Source organism: Oncorhynchus kisutch, linkage group LG15 (genome assembly GCF_002021735.2).
Source record: "Oncorhynchus kisutch isolate 150728-3 linkage group LG15, Okis_V2, whole genome shotgun sequence".
Classification (NCBI taxonomy): Eukaryota; Metazoa; Chordata; class Actinopteri; order Salmoniformes; family Salmonidae; genus Oncorhynchus; species Oncorhynchus kisutch.
Window position 1 is genome coordinate 19,476,152 of NC_034188.2, and position 23,201 is coordinate 19,499,352.

Consider the following 23,201-nt stretch of genomic DNA (forward strand, 5'->3'; position numbering starts at 1 on the left):
TTCTTTATATGCTTTAATCTTTTTCACATTAACATCATTTTGCCATGAGGATGTATTTTAATTAATGTGCTTTGTTGGTGGGGGAGGGTGGGTGGCTTATGTCTGTCTTTGTTGGGTGGGTGGCTTATGTCTGTCTTTGTTGGGTGGGGGGCTTGTGTCTATGTCTTTGTTGGGGGGAGGGCTTGTGGCTGTCTTTGTTGGGTGGGTGGCTTGTGTCTGTCTTTGTTGGGTGGGGGGCTTGTGTCTATGTCTTTGTTGGGGGGAGGGCTTGTGGCTGTCTTTGTTGGGGGAGGGCTTGTGTCTGTCTTTGTTGGGGAGAAGGACTTGTGTCTGTGTCTATGTATGTACAGTACCAGTCAAAAGTTTGGACACCTACTCATTCATTCTAAAATAATAATTCCATTTGAAAATGCCCACATTCCAAATTCAATATTCCTCCCATCTGGGATGTCTTCCTCTCGTCAAACTTCACAGCCTTTCCATCCTTCATCTCACAGGTCTTTCATTCTCTCTCTCTGTCTCTCTCTCTGTCTCTCTCTCTCTGTCTCTCTCTCTCTGTCTCTCTCTCTCTGTCTCTCTCTCTCTCTGTCTCTCTCTCTCTGTCTCTCTCTCTCTGTCTCTCTCTCTGTCTCTCTCTCTCTCTGTCTCTCTCTCTGTCTCTCTCTCTCTTTCTGTCTCTCTCTCTTTCTCTCTCTCTCTCTCTGTCTCTCTCTCTCTCTCTCTCTCTGTCTCGCTCTCTGTCTCTCTCTGTCTCTCTCTCTCTCTCACTGGCTCAAGCAGCAGTCATGTTGATTACAGACAATGTCTCTTCAACTTTTGAACATAGTTGTGCCAGTACCATGGTAACGATTGTGTACTTATTCTCAGCCTAGTTTCCTCTTGAGTATGACCTCTTTTTGACCTGTGACCTTACCCAAACATAGAGCCATTGTTTGATCATTCCATGGACGGCAAGGTACCACAGTGTTAGGTGAAGAGTTTAGGATCTGGCTAAACAGACCGTTTCTATTCACGGTGCTGTTAGGACTTGCTTTCTGTTATGAGTGCTGCTGCTTTGATCTCTGTCGTTTTCTGTGTCCCTTCTTCATCACCCTCCATATCAGCTTCTTCATCACCCTCTACTCTCTGATCCATGGGGCTTTAAGTGGATGTGTTCATTCTCTAGCTTGTTATACATGAGGCTAGGTGAAGTTATATCAGTCATCATATTTGATGTTTTTCTTGGCATGTTTTAATTCGTTCCTGCCTTGAGGAAGATATATTACTCAAATTATTTAATCAGTTCCATCACAAACATGAAATACCTTCTTTTTTTTTATTTCTTCCATCTAGGTAATGAGTCTCACCTGTCAGATTCAGGTAAGGACTCCATTATTCATTATTTAATGATTTGTCATGACTTGACTTGATTTGTGAAATCCTCAGGATAGAGCTAAGGCAGGATCAAATAACTAATATTGGTCCAGTTACCATGGCTACAAAAAGCAGGAAAAGGCACAGGGCGGTAGGGAAGCGGACACTCACATGCTCTTTGTTCTGTGATTCGCTGTTAGATCTGTGGCAGTCATACAGCGCCACGGAGAGCCTGAGGAACGGCGACGTCACCACTTCCTCCCTGGCCGCCAAAGGCTTCAGGAGCGTCAGGCCCAATCTACAGGACAAGAGGTCTCCCACACCAGTGAGTCTTGTTGCTGGCGTTCAGTGTTTGTTTACACCACAGTTGTTTCCCTCCCAGCATGGCTGTCTCCTGTTTCATGTCTCCTGTCTCCTGTCCCCTGCCTGGCCTTTTCCTTCAACAGGAAATGGAAATGGAAACGCCCCTGGTCTCCGGACTGTGTTTGAAATAGCACCCTACCTATAGTGCACTACTCTAGTAATGAACTGTATAGGGAATAGTAGTGCACTGTATAGGGAATAGTAGTGCACTGTATAGGGAATAGTAGTGCACTGTATAGAGAATAGTAATGCACTGTATAGAGAACAGTAATGCAATTTATAGAGAATAGTAATGCAGTGTATAGGGAATAGTAGTGCACTGTATAGGGAATAGTAGTGCACTGTATGGGGAATAGTAATGCACTGTATAGAACAAATAGTAGTGCACTGTATGGGGAATAGTAGTGCACTTTATTGGGAATAGTAGGGCACTGTATATGGAATAGTAGTGCACTGTATGGGGAATAGTAGTGCACTGTATGGGGAATAGTAGTGCACTGTATATGGAATAGTAGTGCACTGTATTGGGAATAGTAGGGCACTGTATATGGAATAGTAGTGCAGTATATAGGGAATAGTAGTACACTGTATAGGAAATAGTAGTGCACTGTATAGGGAATAGTAGTGCACTTTATTGGGAAGAGTAGGGCACTGTTTATGGAATAGTAGTGCACTGTATGGAGAATAGTAGTGCACTGTATGGGGAATAGTAGTGCACTGTATATGGAATAGTAGTGCACTGTATAGGGAATAGTAGTGCACTGTATAGGGAATAGTAGTGCACTGTATAGAGAACAGTAATACAATGTATAGAGAATAGTAATGCAGTGTATAGGGAATAGTAGTGCAGTGTATAGGGAATAGTAGTGCACTGTATAGGGAATAGTAGTGCACTGTATAGGGAATAATAGTGCACTGTATGGGGAATAGTAGTGCACTGTATATAACAAATAGTAGTGCACTGTATGGGGAATAGTAGTGCACTTTATTGGGAATAGTAGGGCACTGTATATGGAATAGTAGTGCACTGTATGGGGAATAGTAGTGCACTGTATAAGGAATAGTAGTGCACTATATGGGGAATAGTAGGGCACTGTATATGGAATAGTAGGGCACTGTATTGGGAAGAGTAGGGCACTGTTTATGGAATAGTAGTGCACTGTATGGAGAATAGTAGTGCACTGTATATGGAATAGTAGTGCACTGTATGGGGAATAGTAGTGCACTGTATATGGAATAGTAGTGCACTTTATTGGGAAGAGTAGGGCACTGTATATGGAATAGTAGTGCACTGTATGGGGAATAGTAGTGCACTGTATTGGGAATAGTAGTGCACTGTATGGGAAATAGTAGTGCACTGTATGGGGAATAGTAGTGCACTGTATATGGAATAGTAGTGCACTGTATTGGGAATAGTAGTGCACTGTATGGGGAATAGTAGGGCATTGTATTGGGAATAGTAGTGCACTGTATGGGGAATAGTAGTGCACTGTATTTGCAATAGTAGTGCACTGTATGGGGAATAGTAGTGCAGTGTATAAGGAATAGTAGTGCACTGTATTTGGAATAGTAGTGCAGTGTATAGGGAATAGTAGTGCAGTGTATAAGGAATAGTAGTGCACTGTATTTGGAATAGTAGTGCAGTGTATAAGGAATAGTAGTGCACTGTATTTGGAATAGTAGTGCACTGTATGGGGAATAGTAGTGCAGTGTATAGGGAATAGTAGTGCAGTGTATAGGGAATAGTAGTGCACTGTATAAGGAATAGTAGTGCAGTGTATAGGGAATAGTAGTGCAGTGTATAAGGAATAGTAGTGCACTGTATTTGGAATAGTAGTGCAGTGTATAAGGAATAGTAGTGCACTGTATTTGGAATAGTAGTGCAGTGTATAAGGAATAGTAGTGCACTGTATATGGAATAGTAGTGCACTGTATGGGGAATAGTAGTGCACTGTATTGGGAATAGTAGTGCACTGTATGGGAAATAGTAGTGCACTGTATGGGGAATAGTAGTGCACTGTATATGGAATAGTAGTGCACTGTATTGGGAATAGTAGTGCACTGTATGGGGAATAGTAGGGCACTGTATTGGGAATAGTAGTGCACTGTATGGGGAATAGTAGTGCACTGTATTTGCAATAGTAGTGCACTGTATGGGGAATAGTAGTGCAGTGTATAAGGAATAGTAGTGCACTGTATTTGGAATAGTAGTGCAGTGTATAGGGAATAGTAGTGCACTTTATTGGGAATAGGGTGCCGTTTGGGATGCATCCCTGGTTAATTAATTGTTTAACTCAATAGCTGATGTCATTCATTGATCTCCTTGATAGTATTTTTCTTGTGTGTTGTACTGGCTTTTGTCAGTACTGATATTATTTTTCCATTGCTGAGCTTGAATTATCTACGAAGGTTCTGTTTTATCTGGAAGCTGTTGTGTATTCTGTACTGCCTGGTGCTTTTAGCTGGTCAAGGCCAGTCTTCGCTGCTAAACTGAGCTAGTTTTTGTTTACAAAACCACTCTTTCAAATGGACTACTTGTTGACATTTAAGGGCAAATGCACTGTATAACCACCCAACCTGTTAAGGTTAGAGAGAAGGTTTGCTGCCATAAAAAACATTCTGACTCAGATCGCTGAGAAAAAGCTTTCTCTTTATAGAAACACTGATAGCCACAGTACACCTTTTATTTGTCTCAACAGAAGACATTACAATGCCTTTAATAATGTATTTGTATGTTGTTGTCTGTCTCTCTTCTGTGAATGTTTTGGAATGCCTTGGCTGAGTAAGGCCCCACCTCCTCCCAGTCATAGCTCTCACCTGAGCCCTGTTGGCAGTTCCCCCTCATCCTACTGCCCTCCTCTGCCTGGCCCTGGTGAATGTTCCTCTAGCTCACTGGTCCTTAGGCACCGGTCCCACTCCTCAGGAACCATGTCCTCCTATTCACACTGCCCAGAGAACACCTCTCTCAACCCCAACACCAGGTTAACTGTACCAAGCACCAGTAGCTCCTCCCAATCTGTCTACAGTCAACCACAGGGATCCGGCATGGTCTCCCCAAGACTAACCTCGTTGCAAGTTACCGAGAGCACTTACACCCCTGGTACATACCCCCACCATGAGCCTGTCCTTAAAGACAAGCCACCCCTCCCCCAGAGAGAGAGACACACCTCGTCGCTGTCTATCCGCATCACCCCACCCACTCCCCTGGTGGTCACAGTGCCCCTGCTCTGCCAGTACACCCTCCCCTCAGCAGAGCCCCCGTGGACAGGACCCCAGGACACAGGGATGGCTCTCCTGCTCTTTCCCCCTGCAGGCCGACAAGTGGTATAAACCTTTTCTAGCTTTTACTGACTGAACCATCCCATTTTCTTCTAATGCTCTCTCACTCACAACCATGCAAAGTACCAGTAGCAGACACTCTTCACCAGTCAGTAGTTCATAGTAGCTAGTTTCTCCAGCACTGGACGTATTTTTGTGTCTGACAAGTAGTTTATCATGTCTGCCCTGGAGCACACTGAGGTTTCAATAGCTCGTTAGCGAGTTTGCAATTTCATAGTGATTATGGTAATTAGACCTGATGCAATAGCGCCTTTGAAAACTATGGATTTATGATAAGCCTTAGGAAATTGCAAAGAAATGATTTGCATGTCTGTGTCTGAGACCTAGTCCTTGCATTAATGCACCATTATTATATGTCTGCAGCAAAGGGTTTTGTAGGAAACCAAATGTGTTGTATTGTTGTTATTATAACTGGATCGGTTCCCCAACATTAGATTGAACTCAAACTAACTAGGAGACAGCACCTTTCCTTCCTCTCTCAGGAACCAGAGCTCCACCTGGCTTTACTTAAACATAACCTCTTCTCTCTTCACCTCCTATCTCCTATCTCTCTCAGGAACCAGCGCTCCACCTGGCTTTATTTAAACATAACCTCTTCTCTCTCTCTTCACCTCCTATCTCACTCTAAGAGCCGTCACTGCAGTGTGTGTACTATGTCTCACTCTAAGAGCCGTCACTGCAGTGTGTGTGCTATGTTTTTTCTCTAAGAGCCGTCACTGCAGTGTGTGTGCTATGTTTCACTCTAAGAGCCGTCACTGCAGTGTGTGTATTATGTTTTTTCTCTAAGAGCCGTCACTGCAGTGTGTGTGCTATGTTTTTTCTCTAAGAGCCGTCACTGCAGTGTGTATGCTATGTTTTTTCTCTAAGAGCCGTCACTGCAGTGTGTGTGCTATGTTTTTTCTCTAAGAGCCGTCACTGCAGTGTGTGTACTATGTTTCACTCTAAGAGCCGTCACTGCAGTGTGTGTACTATGTTTCACTCTAAGAGCCGTCACTGCAGTGTGTGTACTATGTTTTTTCTCTAAGAGCCGTCACTGCAGTGTGTGTGCTATGTTTTTTCTCTAAGAGCCGTCACTGCAGTGTGTGTGCTATGTTTTTTCTCTAAGAGCCGTCACTGCAGTGTGTGTGCTATGTTTTTTCTCTAAGAGCCGTCACTGCAGTGTGTGTGCTATGTTTCAATCTAAGAGCCGTCACTGCAGTGTGTGTGCTATGTTTTTTTCTCTAAGAGCCGTCACTGCAGTGTGTGTGCTATGTTTTTTCTCTAAGAGCCGTCACTGCAGTGTGTGTGCTATGTTTTTTCTCTAAGAGCCGTCACTGCAGTGTGTGTGCTATGTTTTTTCTCTAAGAGCCGTCACTGCAGTGTGTGTGCTATGTTTTTTCTCTAAGAGCCGTCACTGCAGTGTGTGTGCTATGTTTTTTCTCTAAGAGCCGTCACTTCAGTGTGTGTGCTATGTTTCACTCTAAGAGCCGTCACTGCAGTGTGTGTGCTATGTTTTTTCTCTAAGAGCCGTCACTGCAGTGTGTGCTATGTTTTTTCTCTAAGAGCCGTCACTGCAGTGTGTGTGCTATGTTTCACTCTAAGAGCCGTCACTGCAGTGTGTGTGCTATGTTTTTTCTCTAAGAGCCGTCACTGCAGTGTGTGTGCTATGTTTTTTCTCTAAGAGCCGTCACTGCAGTGTGTGTGCTATGTTTTTTCTCTAAGAGCCGTCACTGCAGTGTGTGTACTATGTCTCACTCTAAGAGCCGTCACTGCAGTGTGTGTACTATGTTTCACTCTAAGAGCCGTCACTGCAGTGTGTGTACTATGTTTTTTCTCTAAGAGCCGTCACTGCAGTGTGTGTGCTATGTTTTTTCTCTAAGAGCCGTCACTGCAGTGTGTGTGCTATCTTTCACTCTAAGAGCCGTCACTGCAGTGTGTGTGCTATGTTTTTCTCTAAGAGCCGTCACTGCAGTGTGTGTGCTATGTTTTTTCTCTAAGAGCCGTCACTGCAGTGTGTGTGCTATGTTTTTTCTCTAAGAGCCGTCACTGCAGTGTGTGTGCTATGTTTTTTCTCTAAGAGCCGTCACTGCAGTGTGTGTGCTATGTTTTTTCTCTAAGAGCCGTCATTGCAGTGTGTGCTATGTTTTTTCTCTAAGAGCCGTCACTGCAGTGTGTGTGCTATGTTTCACTCTAAGAGCCGTCACTGCAGTGTGTGTGCTATGTTTTTTCTCTAAGAGCCGTCACTGCAGTGTGTGTGCTATGTTTTTTCTCTAAGAGCCGTCACTGCAGTGTGTGTGCTATGTTTTTTCTCTAAGAGCCGTCACTGCAGTGTGTGTGCTATGTTTCACTCTAAGAGCCGTCACTGCAGTGTGTGTGCTATGTTTTTTCTCTAAGAGCCGTCACTGCAGTGTGTGTGCTATGTTTTTTCTCTAAGAGCCGTCACTGCAGTGTGTGTGCTATGTTTTTTCTCTAAGAGCCGTCACTGCAGTGTGTGTACTATGTCTCACTCTAAGAGCCGTCACTGCATTGTGTGTACTATGTTTCACTCTAAGAGCCGTCACTGCAGTGTGTGTACTATGTTTTTTCTCTAAGAGCCGTCACTGCAGTGTGTGTGCTATGTTTTTTCTCTAAGAGCCGTCACTGCAGTGTGTGTGCTATGTTTTTTCTCTAAGAGCCGTCACTGCAGTGTGTGTGCTATGTTTTTTCTCTAAGAGCCGTCACTGCAGTGTGTGTGCTATGTTTTTTCTCTAAGAGCCGTCACTGCAGTGTGTGTGCTATGTTTTTTCTCTAAGAGCCGTCACTGCAGTGTGTGTGCTATGTTTTTTCTCTAAGAGCCGTCACTGCAGTGTGTGTGCTATGTTTTTTCTCTAAGAGCCGTCACTGCAGTGTGTGTGCTATGTTTTTTCTCTAAGAGCCGTCACTTCAGTGTGTGTGCTATGTTTCACTCTAAGAGCCGTCACTGCAGTGTGTGTGCTATGTTTTTTCTCTAAGAGCCGTCACTGCAGTGTGTGCTATGTTTTTTCTCTAAGAGCCGTCACTGCAGTGTGTGTGCTATGTTTCACTCTAAGAGCCGTCACTGCAGTGTGTGTGCTATGTTTTTTCTCTAAGAGCCGTCACTGCAGTGTGTGTGCTATGTTTCACTCTAAGAGCCGTCACTGCAGTGTGTGTGCTATGTTTTTTCTCTAAGAGCCGTCACTGCAGTGTGTGTGCTATGTTTTTTCTCTAAGAGCCGTCACTGCAGTGTGTGTGCTATGTTTTTTCTCTAAGAGCCGTCACTGCAGTGTGTGTACTATGTCTCACTCTAAGAGCCGTCACTGCATTGTGTGTACTATGTTTCACTCTAAGAGCCGTCACTGCAGTGTGTGTACTATGTTTTTTCTCTAAGAGCCGTCACTGCAGTGTGTGTGCTATGTTTTTTCTCTAAGAGCCGTCACTGCAGTGTGTGTGCTATGTTTTTTCTCTAAGAGCCGTCACTGCAGTGTGTGTGCTATGTTTTTTCTCTAAGAGCCGTCACTGCAGTGTGTGTGCTATGTTTTTTCTCTAAGAGCCGTCACTGCAGTGTGTGTGCTATGTTTTTTCTCTAAGAGCCGTCACTGCAGTGTGTGTGCTATGTTTTTCTCTAAGAGCCGTCACTGCAGTGTGTGTGCTATGTTTTTTCTCTAAGAGCCGTCACTGCAGTGTGTGTGCTATGTTTTTCTCTAAGAGCCGTCACTGCAGTGTGTGTGCTATGTTTTTTCTCTAAGAGCCGTCACTGCAGTGTGTGTGCTATGTTTTTTCTCTAAGAGCCGTCACTGCAGTGTGTGTGCTATGTTTTTTCTCTAAGAGCCGTCACTTCAGTGTGTGTGCTATGTTTCACTCTAAGAGCCGTCACTGCAGTGTGTGTGCTATGTTTTTTCTCTAAGAGCCGTCACTGCAGTGTGTGCTATGTTTTTTCTCTAAGAGCCGTCACTGCAGTGTGTGTGCTATGTTTCACTCTAAGAGCCGTCACTGCAGTGTGTGTGCTATGTTTTTTCTCTAAGAGCCGTCACTGCAGTGTGTGTGCTATGTTTCACTCTAAGAGCCGTCACTGCAGTGTGTGTGCTATGTTTTTTCTCTAAGAGCCGTCACTGCAGTGTGTGTGCTATGTTTTTTCTCTAAGAGCCGTCACTGCAGTGTGTGTGCTATGTTTTTTCTCTAAGAGCCGTCACTGCAGTGTGTGTACTATGTCTCACTCTAAGAGCCGTCACTGCATTGTGTGTACTATGTTTCACTCTAAGAGCCGTCACTGCAGTGTGTGTACTATGTTTTTTCTCTAAGAGCCGTCACTGCAGTGTGTGTGCTATGTTTTTTCTCTAAGAGCCGTCACTGCAGTGTGTGTGCTATGTTTTTTCTCTAAGAGCCGTCACTGCAGTGTGTGTGCTATGTTTTTTCTCTAAGAGCCGTCACTGCAGTGTGTGTGCTATGTTTTTTCTCTAAGAGCCGTCACTGCAGTGTGTGTGCTATGTTTTTTCTCTAAGAGCCGTCACTGCAGTGTGTGTGCTATGTTTTTTCTCTAAGAGCCGTCACTGCAGTGTGTGTGCTATGTTTTTTCTCTAAGAGCCGTCACTGCAGTGTGTGTGCTATGTTTTTTCTCTAAGAGCCGTCACTTCAGTGTGTGTGCTATGTTTCACTCTAAGAGCCGTCACTGCAGTGTGTGTGCTATGTTTTTTCTCTAAGAGCCGTCACTGCAGTGTGTGCTATGTTTTTTCTCTAAGAGCCGTCACTGCAGTGTGTGTGCTATGTTTCACTCTAAGAGCCGTCACTGCAGTGTGTGTGCTATGTTTTTTCTCTAAGAGCCGTCACTGCAGTGTGTGTGCTATGTTTTTTCTCTAAGAGCCGTCACTGCAGTGTGTGTGCTATGTTTCACTCTAAGAGCCGTCACTGCAGTGTGTGTGCTATGTTTTTTCTCTAAGAGCCGTCACTGCAGTGTGTGTGCTATGTTTTTTCTCTAAGAGCCGTCACTGCAGTGTGTGTGCTATGTTTTTTCTCTAAGAGCCGTCACTGCAGTGTGTGTACTATGTCTCACTCTAAGAGCCGTCACTGCAGTGTGTGTACTATGTTTTTTCTCTAAGAGCCGTCACTGCAGTGTGTGTGCTATGTTTTTTCTCTAAGAGCCGTCACTGCAGTGTGTGTGCTATGTTTTTTCTCTAAGAGCCGTCACTGCAGTGTGTGTGCTATGTTTTTTCTCTAAGAGCCGTCACTGCAGTGTGTGTGCTATGTTTTTTCTCTAAGAGCCGTCACTGCAGTGTGTGTGCTATGTTTTTTCTCTAAGAGCCGTCACTGCAGTGTGTGTGCTATGTTTTTTCTCTAAGAGCCGTCATTGCAGTGTGTGCTATGTTTTTTCTCTAAGAGCCGTCACTGCAGTGTGTGTGCTATGTTTCACTCTAAGAGCCGTCACTGCAGTGTGTGTGCTATGTTTTTTCTCTAAGAGCCGTCACTGCAGTGTGTGTGCTATGTTTTTTCTCTAAGAGCCGTCACTGCAGTGTGTGTGCTATGTTTCACTCTAAGAGCCGTCACTGCAGTGTGTGTGCTATGTTTTTTCTCTAAGAGCCGTCACTGCAGTGTGTGTGCTATGTTTTTTCTCTAAGAGCCGTCACTGCAGTGTGTGTGCTATGTTTTTTCTCTAAGAGCCGTCACTGCAGTGTGTGTACTATGTCTCACTCTAAGAGCCGTCACTGCAGTGTGTGTACTATGTTTCACTCTAAGAGCCGTCACTGCAGTGTGTGTACTATGTTTTTTCTCTAAGAGCCGTCACTGCAGTGTGTGTGCTATGTTTTTTCTCTAAGAGCCGTCACTGCAGTGTGTGTGCTATGTTTTTTCTCTAAGAGCCGTCACTGCAGTGTGTGTGCTATGTTTTTTCTCTAAGAGCCGTCACTGCAGTGTGTGTGCTATGTTTTTTCTCTAAGAGCCGTCACTGCAGTGTGTGTGCTATGTTTTTTCTCTAAGAGCCGTCACTGCAGTGTGTGTGCTATGTTTTTTCTCTAAGAGCCGTCACTGCAGTGTGTGTACTATGTCTCACTCTAAGAGCCGTCACTGCAGTGTGTGTGCTATGTTTTTTCTCTAAGAGCCATCACTGCAGTGTGTGCGCTATGTTTTTTCTCTAAGAGCCGTCACTGCAGTGTGTGTACTATGTTTTTTCTCTAAGAGCCGTCACTGCAGTGTGTGTGCTATGTTTTTTCTCTAAGAGCCGTCACTGCAGTGTGTGTGCTATGTTTTTTCTCTAAGAGCCGTCACTGCAGTGTGTGTGCTATGTTTTTTCTCTAAGAGCCGTCACTGCAGTGTGTGTGCTATGTTTTTTCTCTAAGAGCCGTCACTGCAGTGTGTGTACTATGTCTCACTCTAAGAGCCGTCACTGCAGTGTGTGTGCTATGTTTTTTCTCTAAGAGCCGTCACTGCAGTGTGTGTGCTATGTTTTTTCTCTAAGAGCCGTCACTGCAGTGTGTGTACTATGTTTTTTCTCTAAGAGCCGTCACTGCAGTGTGTGTGCTATGTTTTTTCTCTAAGAGCCGTCACTGCAGTGTGTGTACTATGTCTCACTCTAAGAGCCGTCACTGCAGTGTGTGTACTATGTTTCACTCTAAGAGCCGTCACTGCAGTGTGTGTACTATGTTTTTTCTCTAAGAGCCGTCACTGCAGTGTGTGTGCTATGTTTTTTCTCTAAGAGCCGTCACTGCAGTGTGTGTGCTATCTTTCACTCTAAGAGCCGTCACTGCAGTGTGTGTGCTATGTTTTTTCTCTAAGAGCCGTCACTGCAGTGTGTGTGCTATGTTTTTTCTCTAAGAGCCGTCACTGCAGTGTGTGTGCTATGTTTTTTCTCTAAGAGCCGTCACTGCAGTGTGTGTGCTATGTTTCACTCTAAGAGCCGTCACTGCAGTGTGTGTGCTATGTTTTTTCTCTAAGAGCCGTCACTGCAGTGTGTGTGCTATGTTTTTTCTCTAAGAGCCGTCACTGCAGTGTGTGTACTATGTCTCACTCTAAGAGCCGTCACTGCAGTGTGTGTGCTATGTCTCACTCTAAGAGCCGTCACTGCAGTGTGTGTGCTATGTTTTTTCTCTAAGAGCCGTCACTGCAGTGTGTGTACTATGTCTCACTCTAAGAGCCGTCACTGCAGTGTGTGTACTATGTGTCACTCTAAGAGCCGTCACTGCAGTGTGTGTACTATGTCTCACTCTAAAGTCTTTTCTCCACGTTCATCTCTAACTTCAGGTCCCTCCGAGACCCCCACACAGAAAGACATCTCCTGAACCGACACTGCCAGCCTACCAGCCCCCCCTAAACAGGCCCTTTCATATACGTCTCTCATCTGACCCCTCAAAGTACCCCAGCCACCCCCCACCAGTCCCGGTGGGTCCCCGGACCCACTCCCTGCCCCCCCAGGGCCCCTCCACCCCCGAGCCCAGCCAGAGCGGGGCCAGCTCGGTCCTCAGCTGCTCCTACAGTGATTTGTCCACTGCCGTTCTGGAGGAAGAGCTGCAGCACTGTGCCCTGCTGTGTGCCACCGACAGGAGTTCTCAAACGCCCTCGCCCACCCTCAGCCAGACGTCGGCCATCACCGACGACACTGCGCTCACTGCCACTACCTACACCACCGCCGTCGCTAATGTAACTATTCACCTGCTATCTACCTGACCTGAGCTCACCCCTCTCCCTGCAACCTCTCCTCCCTGACTGTTTCAAATCTTTCTTCTGAAATGGGCCTGAGTTTAGTCCTGAGACACTAACCAGACTCCATCCTCTTGGGTTGATTGGTTGATATTCTCTCCCCTCTTCACCTGATGTGAACTGTTGTGCCTCTCCATCCTAAACAGCAGCTTAACAGCTCCTCTGTTTTGTGTTTCTGTGCTTAATGCTCTCTCAGGTTAACGACGAATGACATTAGTTCCACAGCTTCTCTCGACTTACTATAATTGTTAAGTTTTAACACAATATCTGAATATGCCAGACATTATGGGTTCATATCATGTTTTTTATTATGCCCCATTATGTTACATCTTCCCTTATTTTACCTTACCCAACAGTTACAGTAGGTGGAAAACAAGTAAACTACAGTGTAACTAAACCATGGTTACACCAGCCTTGTTCCTTTAATCAATCCAGAGCTTGTGTTTTAACCCAACCCAGTTGGGTTAACCCAGCTTCCCTTCTGAAACCTTGTCAATTCCATGTTTGTGGCTGGTTATTCTATTGTCCCTTTACAGTGTTGGTAGCATTTTTATGGTTTCTTTTTTCTAATCAAATGACAGATAACCAAACACTGTTTGTCCATAACAGATTCTCTGTCCCTGACTTCTTAAACGGCGATGAATTTCAGTCTCTTCATTCCTTTCTTTCTTGTCTGTTTACTAAGCTACTGGTGATTATTCTATTGTATATTAATTCTCTCTCTCTCTCTCGCTCTCTCTCGCTCTCTCTCTCTGTCTCTCTCGCTCGCTCTCTCTCGCTCTCTCTCTCTCTGTCTCTCTCGCTCTCACTCTCTCTCACTCTCTCTCGCTCTCTCTCTCTGTCTCTCTCTCTGTCTCTCTCTCTCGTCTCACTCTCTCTCGCTCTCTCTCTCTGTCTCTCTCGCTCTCTCTCTCTGTCTCTCTCACTCTCTCTCACTCTCTCTCTCTGTCTCTCTCGCTCTCTCTCTCTCTGTCTCTCTCGCTCTCTCGCGCTCTCTCTCTCTCTGTCTCTCTCTCTCGCTCTCACTCTCTCTCGCTCTCTGTCTCTCTCTCTCTCTCTCTCTCTCTCTCGCTCTCTCTCTCTGTCTCTCTCGCTCTCTCGCGCTCTCTCTCTCTGTCTCTCGCTCTCTCTCTCACTCTCTCTCGCTCTCTCTCTCTGTCTCTCTCTCTCTCTGTCTCTCTCTCTTTCTCTCTCTCTCGCTATCTCTCTCTCGCTCTCACTCTCTCTCGCTCTCTCTCGCTCTCTCTCTCTGTCTCTCTCTCTCTCTCTGTCTCTCTCTCTTTCTCTCTCTCTCGCTATCTCTGTGTCTCTCAGAACTACATGGCAGTGAATGGGAATGGCGGGATCACGGGCAGCTCCTACAGTCACCTCCAGAGGCCCTTCTCCCCCATGTCCTACCCCCCTCCTCCCTCACTCAGCCCCAGCCTTGGCCTCTTAACACAGGCCAGGAGTGCAGGTGAGTACTGCTTGATAGCTCTATCAGTTTACTTCCCGTCTTGAAACCTGCTGTAAATCAGTGATTGACTTAGACACACACAGACACACATACACACACAACTCTCCAAGGTCATTTGCCCCTTGGCAAAAGAGCTTCAGTCGGCAGTGCAGCAGAGTGTAGCCTGTGCAGGCGCTAGTAAATTTACAGCCTCTCACTCACTCCCATTGTTAACTGAGTGTGTCAGTCCTGCTAGTGCTCCCATGCACTAATCACAGCCCGACGCTAGCTGGAGTGTCTAGTTTGAGGTAGAGAGCGAGGGGGAAGAGGGGAAGAGAGAAGAGAGGTGGTGTGTGCTCCCTCGTCTGCGTCCAGTGATCTCTGAAATCCCAGTGGCCAAGTGACGCAGATTAAAGCTCTAATCTGAGGGAGGGGATTAGAGTGGCTGAGACCAGGCTCTCTCTTGTTTTTGTCCTATCTTTCTTTCTCTCTTCACTATTATAGTCTCCTGGGAAGGATCTAGTTCAGCATGTTTCTAATCACTATAGGTCCTAGAAGAAATAAGATATGTGTTTTCCTCTGTGTGTGTGGAGAGGAGGTTTACCTTTACCAGAGAGTTGTTGGTTTACCTTTACTCATCAGTGTTTACTGTTTACCAACCTCGCTCTCTGGGACACTGACTGACTGTCTGTCTGTCTGTCTGTCTGTCTGTCTGTCTGTCTGTCTGTCTGTCTGTCTGTCTGTCTGTCTGTCTGTCTGTCTGTCTGTCTGTCTGTCTGTCTGTCTGTCTGTGAGGTGACCTGGTCTGCAATAGTGTACAGTAGGCATGGTTTGTCTCTTCTTTCCCACTCCTCCCTCCTCCTCACCTTCTCTCTCCTTCCCCATGGCTCTCCTGTCTGGCAGAGGTCCGCTCCCCAGGCTACCCCCGTATGAGCCGCCCTCCCCCCGCCACCCAGCAGAGGAGGAGTACCAGGAGGTACCAGGAGCCCCAAGGGGAGGCGAGGGGGGGAAAGCCCTTCACCACGCAGGCATCGGCCCCGTGGATGAGTCTGGCATCCCCATCGCCATCAGAACGGTGAGTTGACAAAGAATGTGTCCCAAATGGAACCCTATATAGAGAATATAATATATAGGGAATAGGATATATAGGGAATAGGATATATAGGGAATAGGCTATATAGGATATATAGGGAATAGGCTATATAGGGAATAGGATATATAGGGAATCTGATATATAGGGAATAGGCTATATAGGGAATAGGCTATATAGAGAATATGTTAAATGGGGAATAGTCTATATAGGGAATAGGCTATATAGGATATATAGGGAATAGACTATATAGGGTAATAGGCTATGTAGGGAATAAGCTTTATAGGTTATGAATGGAATAGGATATATATGGAATAGGCTATATAGGTAATAGGATATATAGGGAATAGGCTATATATGATATATAGGGAATAGGCTATATAGGGAATAGGCTATATAGGTAATAGGCTATGTCAGGAATAGGCTATATAGGATATATATGGAATAGGATATATAGGGAATAGGCTATATAGGGAATAGGATATATAGGGAATAGGCTATATAGGGAATATGTTAAATTGGGAATATAGGGAATTTTCTGGATTTTTTTTTTTTCATTTAGTCTGTCATAGTTGAAGTGTACCTATGATGGAAAATTACAGGCCTCTCTCATCTTTTTAAGTGGGAGAACTTGCACAATTGGTGGCTGACTAAATACTTTTTTGCCCCCCTGTATAGGGAATAGGCTTTGTAGGGAATAGGCTATATAGGATATATATGGAATAGGATATACAGCGGGGCAAAAAGGTATTTAGTCAGCCACCAATTGTGCAATTTTTTTAAATCCAGAAAATCACATTGTAGGATTTTTTATGAATTTATTTGCAAATTATGGTGGAAAATAAGTATTTGGTCAATAACAAAAGTTTATCTCAATACTTTGTTATATACCTTTTGTTGGCAATGACAGAGGTCAAACGTTTTCTGTAAGTCTTCACAAGGTTTTCACACACTGTTGCACAATTGGTGGCTGACTAAATACTTTTTTGCCCCACTGTATAGGCTAAATAGGGAATAGGCTATATGGGGAATAGGATATGTAGGGAATAGGATATATTGGGAATAGGCTATATAGGGAATAGGATATATAGGATAAATAGGGAATAGGATATATAGGGAATAGGATATATAGGGAATAGGCTAAATAGGGAATAGTATATATAGGGAATAGGCTATATAGGGAATAGACTACATAGGGAATAGGATATATAGGGAATCGCCTAAATAGGCTAAATAGGGAATAGGGAATAGGCTATATCGGGAATAGGATATATAGGGAATAGGCTATATAGGGAATAGGCTAAATAGGGAATAGACCATATAGGGAATAGGCTATATAGTGAATAGGGTAATAGGGTATACAGGGAATAGGGTATATAGGGAATATGGTGCCATTTGGGACACATAGAGTATACTGCTACTACAGTGGAGGATAGGGCTTACCTCTATTTCATACCAGGGTTCACAAGGTACTTGAGGTGCTTAAAGTACTTGAATTTGGCACTCTGAAATTCAAGTACTGGAATACCTTGAAAATCAGACATTTCTCAAGTTGATACTTGAAAAGTACTTGAATTAAAATGAGAGGAGAACAGAAAATGATCAAATATTTTAATATGAAAAACATTACAAAAATGTATTGGTCCTGCGAATACATTTCCAGGCAGACTACAGAGTTTTATTTCCTCATGTGTTTTGTGCTGTGTTTGCCAGGGGAGCTCGCTCATTCCACCCACACTGCCACTCAGCCCAGGCAGGTACAGAACTGACTGATTAGGTGCCACCAAAAAATCGATAGCTAAAATGTTAGGCAAATGTAGATACAAGCCTGCCTGGCAAGATATTGATGTTTATGAATGGGTTTTGCCAGACCCAGCCTGGGATGTAGTGGAGGATAAACACACCTTTTTATTTGTGAAATAGTGTTTACGCACCTTTTTATTTAGTTAATTATCATTATTTCACTTATTACTATTATTATTGCTCAACGCTCAGAAGGCTTCTTAATCTGAGTTCTAATAGTTGATCAATGCTCAGAAGGCTTCTTAATCTGAGTTCTAATAGTTGATCAATGCTCAGAAGGCTTCTTGATCTGAGTTCTAATAGTTGATCAACGCTCAGAAGGCTTCTTGATCTGAGTTCTAATTGTTGATCAACGCTCAGAAGGCTTCTTGATCTGAGTTCTAATTGTTGATCAACGCTCAGAAGGCTTCTTGATCTGAGTTCTAATAGTTGATCAACGCTCAGAAGGCTTCTTGATCTGAGTTCTAATTGTTGATCAACGGTCAGAAGGCTTCTTGATCTGAGTTCTAATAGTTGATCAATGCTCAGAAGGCTTCTTGATCTGAGTTCTAATTGCGCCTACCTCTGCAAACGAGTGGAATCATGAATGATTCATGTATGCTCATTATGTTCGCCTTCTGCATTGTCATGATGTAGTAGGGTGTATTTTGCTGCTAAATTAGACTAAACTACCAAGAGGGAGCTTACTGCTTTGGGCTTATAGCTTGTTATCTATTGATAATCCATAAGGACTTCTCTGTCAGCTTGTGGTTCAGGATATTTCAGGAAAAAAGCTATCTTCTGAGCTACAGTGTAGCTTTGGTTCTCTACCACCACCAGAGAGATTTTTGCATAGATGAATAGAGGCTTATGTTGGTGTAAAACTCAAAGGTGAAATGTTATAACGTACATGTAAGTGGCTGCGTCCTATAAATCATGACTGTGTTCCTAATCTCCAATCAATGCAGGCCATCTGGCCAGGCCTGGCCGTCTCAGGGACTGTATTGTGAGAGGAGAAATAGATTTTCTGTCCCTGGGGTGTTTTATGAAACCCTGGGAAAAAGCATACCAACTGAGGTCAGATTCATTGGCCAGCCTGCAAACAACCACTTTGTATACGTCCCAAATGGTATCCTATTCCTTTCATAGTGCACTACTTTTGACCGGGGCCCTGTAGTAGAGGGAATAGGGTGACATTTGGAACACAACGTATATCTCATTATGTAATGGTAACCTGATCTAATACATTGATATGTATACTAATACTGTGGATGTCTCTATGTGTCCACATCTCACTACTGTGTTTTGTGGGTGTTATTTTTGGTAAAATGGTCCAGAGGGGGTTTATGATTTTGTTGTATGTTTTTCTTAAAGACCGTGGACAGGCCAAAGGACTGGTATAAGTCCATGTTCAAGCAGATTCACGTGGTACACAAACCAGGTAAGAGCTCATTTCCATAATATCTTCAGGATGTAGTTCCACCTAATCCATCTCTCCACTTGGCCAGTCCATGAGGAGAAGGGATTCTAAATGGGATAGTTATAGTGCTACAGTGACATTGGCCTACATTGAACTACATGCATACATACATACATACATACATACATACATACATACATACATACATACATACATACATACATACATACATACATACATACATACATACATACATACATACATACATACATGCATGCATGCATGCATGCATGCATACATACATACATACATACATACATACATACATACATACATACATACATACATACATACATACATACATACATACATACATACATACATACATACATACATACATACATACATACATACATACATACATACATACATACATACATACATACATACATACATACATACATACATACATACATAGAGAGAGGAGGGGGGGGAGATGACAACAGCTGACTATTTGTCAATAGAGCAGCTTTGCTCAGCAGTCTGCAGCTTAGAGAAATGTCATTACTGGGAATCTGACAGTGCAGTTCCTGCATAATGTGAGCCAGCTAGTACTGACCCCACAGGGATTACACAGGTCAGGGGTCACACACATTGACAACAATGACATACAACCATATGCTTCATATTTGTTTTCATTATTTCAGCAATACCTGCACACACTGCATTGGTGGTGCCTTTTGTAATACCCATATTGCATTTGAAGATGTGTTATGAGCAGTCAATTGGCTCCTTATAGCAGCCTATACAAATATGATAATTCCTGTAATATATTCATAATGCATTACACATAGATGGTGTTGCCATTATCTTTGACCACATGTAGAATAGCTTAAGAAATGAATCACTGTATGAAAACAAACTAAACAGTCATTGCTTTTACACGATGAGTTGCAGTGCACAGCTAATCATCCTACTTTGGTGTTTATCACAGAAAATGAAAATATGGACCCATATAATACCACCCACACAGTAGTGAATACCGGTAAGAAATGTATTATTTCATCACATGAATCACACATGAATCAAAAGTCTGTGTGCTGAGTGCCTGGAATAGGATAGAGATACATATGTCATACAAATTTCACCTTTGAATTCATGCCTACATTCTGGATTGCATCTGTTGGATGCATCTGTCACACGCATCTGTTGTTATTACAGATAGACATCATCGCTCAGCCCCAGACTATCGGCCAGCCAAGTCCTTGCAGACCCATGCTCCGCCCCAGACCCACACGTACCGGCCAATGACCAAGAGTGTGTCTGACAACAGCACGTGCAATGTCTTCAGGAACACAAATTCCTTAACCTCGCCCTCACCCATGCCCCCCACACCCCCTCCCATACTCTCATCGGCACATGTTCGAGAAAGGGAGCGCGAGAGGGACAGAGGCACAATAGACAGAGGCACGGTAGACAAGTAAGACAAAATTATTTAAAAATTCCTTTCAAGGGCCTCCCGAGTGGCAGCGATCTAAGGTACTGCATCGCAGTGCTTGAGGCGTCACTACAGACCCGGGTTCGATCCCGGGCTATGTCACAACCGTCCGTGACCGGGAGTCCCATAGGGCAGCGCACAATTGGCCCAGCATTGTCCGGGTTAGGGGAGGGTTTGGCCGGGGGGGCTTTACTTGGCTCATCACGCTCTAGCGACTCCTTGTGGCGGGCCGGACGCCTGCAGGTTGACTCCGGTCGCCAGTTGAGCGGTGTTTCCTCTGATACACTGGTGCGGCTTGCATCCTGGTTAAGGAGCGTGGTTTGGCGGGTCATGTTTCGGAGGACGCATGACTCGACCTTCGCATCTCCCTAGCCTGTTGGAGAGTTGCCGCGATGAGACAAGATTGAAATTGGGAGGAAAAAGGGGGTAAAATACACTCATTGAAATTATTTAGCATGGTAACTTTTGGAACAAGTGGGCCACTGCATAATAAAATGTCTCTGTATCCTCTAACAAGAAACCAATATGGACCCCCTGACAGAAAGGTGGACACCAGGAAATATCGTGCAGAACCTCGGAGCATCTTCGACTATGAACCTGGGAAATCCTCAATTTTGGAGCAGGAGAGACAGGTAAGACCAGTCACTCGCCACTAAACTAATCCCAGCAAACCGAAATTGGTTCTGTGAAAGTTCCCAGAACATTCGTTAGGTTGCTGGAAATGCTCTCATAACACAAATATTGTCTAGTTGTGCTGATTATTTATATAATGTTTGAATAAAACATTCAGCTGATGTTGCAAGAACATTCTTTACCTGGAAACGTTTGGGGAGTGTTCTGTGGTGGTTGTTACAGATGATGTGTAGAACATTTTAGTGAAAGTTAGGAGAACACTCCAAGGATATTTCATTCAAAACATATTTTAAAAAGTGTTAGAAAAAAACATTATTTCAGTGTATACAGACCTCAACTGATGTATGGAACCATTTTAAAACTACCTATGTTGGTTTAGATACAAGCATCATGAAGCCTCTAACATAATCAATTATTTTAATGTTTTTGGGATGTTGTCATCCTAATGTTAGATAAAAACCCTAACTAGAACTTAATGGGAATCTTAGCTAATGTTTAGGCATTGTCCCTGGTTTGCTGGGATGACATTTGAACTCAACTAAATTACCCTTGTTGATATCACTCCTCCTAGCATGTAATTAGCAGTGGACTGTTTCAGCAGCAGACCATGTGCCCTGCAGGGTTCATCTCATTAGCTGAGTGGTTTGAAATGCACCATTGTTCTGAGCCACTTACGTGGAACAGAAACACGGTTTATTTTGTGGCAGTATTTCATTTCAGTGGCAGTGTAATTAGACTACCAAAGGTATTTACTGTTTTCCTCTTTCCAGTAGGGGAGAGTGGGGTAAGTTTAGCCATGTCTTACATTCAGCATCACTCCATCAAGGGAAATATAATATTATTTCCAACAATGATATCTACATATATTTCAGGATGTTGTCTATCCTTGGAAATAATTCAGAATTCATGTAAATATTACAGTTTTTAAAACATAGGTTGTCCATTAAAAGTGGTCCTTTGGGGACAACTTACCCTGGGTATGGGGTAAGTTGACCCGCGAGACAGTGTAAGTTAAGCTGCCTACACATTTCTGTCCTGAATTAAATATTACCACTACCTTTTTAAAACCATATCTATTTTTATTTCCCAAACACAATTCAACACAAACACAATTCAGCACATTCACAATCACTGTTTTTGCCTTTTAATAATTTTTTATATTGTTTATTAACAAAGGCTTAACACCGAACAAACACTTTGTACTTTAAACACTTTAAAACATAGGCCAGGCACTGTCATTACCTCATAGCCAGGTCGTCATTGTAAATAAGAATATGTTCTTAATGAACTTACCTGTATAAATAAAGGTGAAATATATATTTTTAAATATCCCAGCGATAATGCCTTGCATTACGCATGGGAAGAAAACGCTTCAATTTGCTCAATTTGCCTTTGGCTCAACTTTACCCTGTGGCCATAGGCTCAACTTACCCCAAAGCAAACATGTTGACTATAATAGCCCACAAAGCTACAAGCTGCACTTTCATGCTAGGTTTAGGACCTCATATTGAAGCTTATAAAGACTCCAACTGATGTATAGAACAATCTTAAAACTACCTACATTGGTTTAGATACAAGCATCATGAAACCTCTTAACACAATAAATTCAGTTGACTTGATCAAAATCAGATTTTTGGACCTAACTTGCTTTTCATTTTTTCCATGTGGTTTTTTCCTTCACAGACTCCATGAAATGATTATCTCTTCCTAAGTATTTGGTCAAATTATTGATTTTGTATTCCTAGAAACAAGGGTGGCTCAACTAATCCTTTGGCTCAACTAACCCTTCACCTCAACGAACCCTTTACCCCAATAAACCTTTTACCTCAACTAACTCTTTACCTCAATGAACCCTTTACCCCAATAAACCCTTTACCTCAACTAACTCTTTACCTCAATGAACTCTTTACCCCAATAAACTCTTTACCTCAACGAACCCTTTACCCCAATAAACCCTTTACCCCAACTAACTCTTTACTTCAACGAACCCTTTACCCCAACTAACTCTTTACCCCAATGAACCCTTTACCCCAATAAACCCTTTACCCCAATAAACCCTTTACCTCAACGAACCCTTTACCCCAACTAACTCTTTACCCCAATGAACCCTTTACCCCAATAAACCCTTTACCCCAATGAACCCTTTACCTCAACTAACTCTTTACCTCAACGAACCCTTTACCCCAATAAACCCTTTACCTCAACTAACTCTTTACCTCAACGAACCCTTTACCCCAATAAACCCTTTACCTCAACTAACTCTTTACCTCAATGAAACCTTTACCCCAATAAACCCTTTACCCCAACGGACTCTTTACCCCAACAAACTCTTTACCCCAATAAACCCTTTACCCCAATAAACCCTTTACCCCAACAAACCCTTTACCCCAATAAACCCTTTACCCCAACAAACCCTTTATCCCAACAAACCCTTTATCTCCAACTTACCCCAGTCTCCCCTAAGCTATATTACCTCAAAGCTTGCTTGAGACTGCGGACAAATACCATTGCAGTTCAGACTGAGGATCTGTGTTATTGCTTACAAGAAGTGTATTTTAAATATCTTGTTTCTGAGGGTTGAGATGATTCCCAATGAGTGTTGCTGCAGTACATTGACGCACTGTTTCTC

At 43.5% G+C, this 23,201-nt stretch overlaps 1 protein-coding gene across 1 annotated transcript in view; it reads left to right on the top strand.

The window, feature by feature from the left end:
* Window positions 1-23,201, top strand: part of sorbs2b (sorbin and SH3 domain containing 2b) — a 73,687-nt gene that overhangs the window by 21,811 nt on the left and 28,675 nt on the right. The window contains exons 4-11 of the mRNA XM_031791375.1: window positions 1,333-1,359; window positions 1,554-1,678; window positions 14,029-14,170; window positions 15,053-15,224; window positions 18,396-18,462; window positions 19,399-19,486; window positions 19,663-19,921; window positions 20,457-20,571. Coding sequence (XP_031647235.1) covers window positions 1,333-1,359; window positions 1,554-1,678; window positions 14,029-14,170; window positions 15,053-15,224; window positions 18,396-18,462; window positions 19,399-19,486; window positions 19,663-19,921; window positions 20,457-20,571 — 995 coding nt within the window. The remainder of the gene's footprint in view (window positions 1-1,332; window positions 1,360-1,553; window positions 1,679-14,028; window positions 14,171-15,052; window positions 15,225-18,395; window positions 18,463-19,398; window positions 19,487-19,662; window positions 19,922-20,456; window positions 20,572-23,201) is intronic.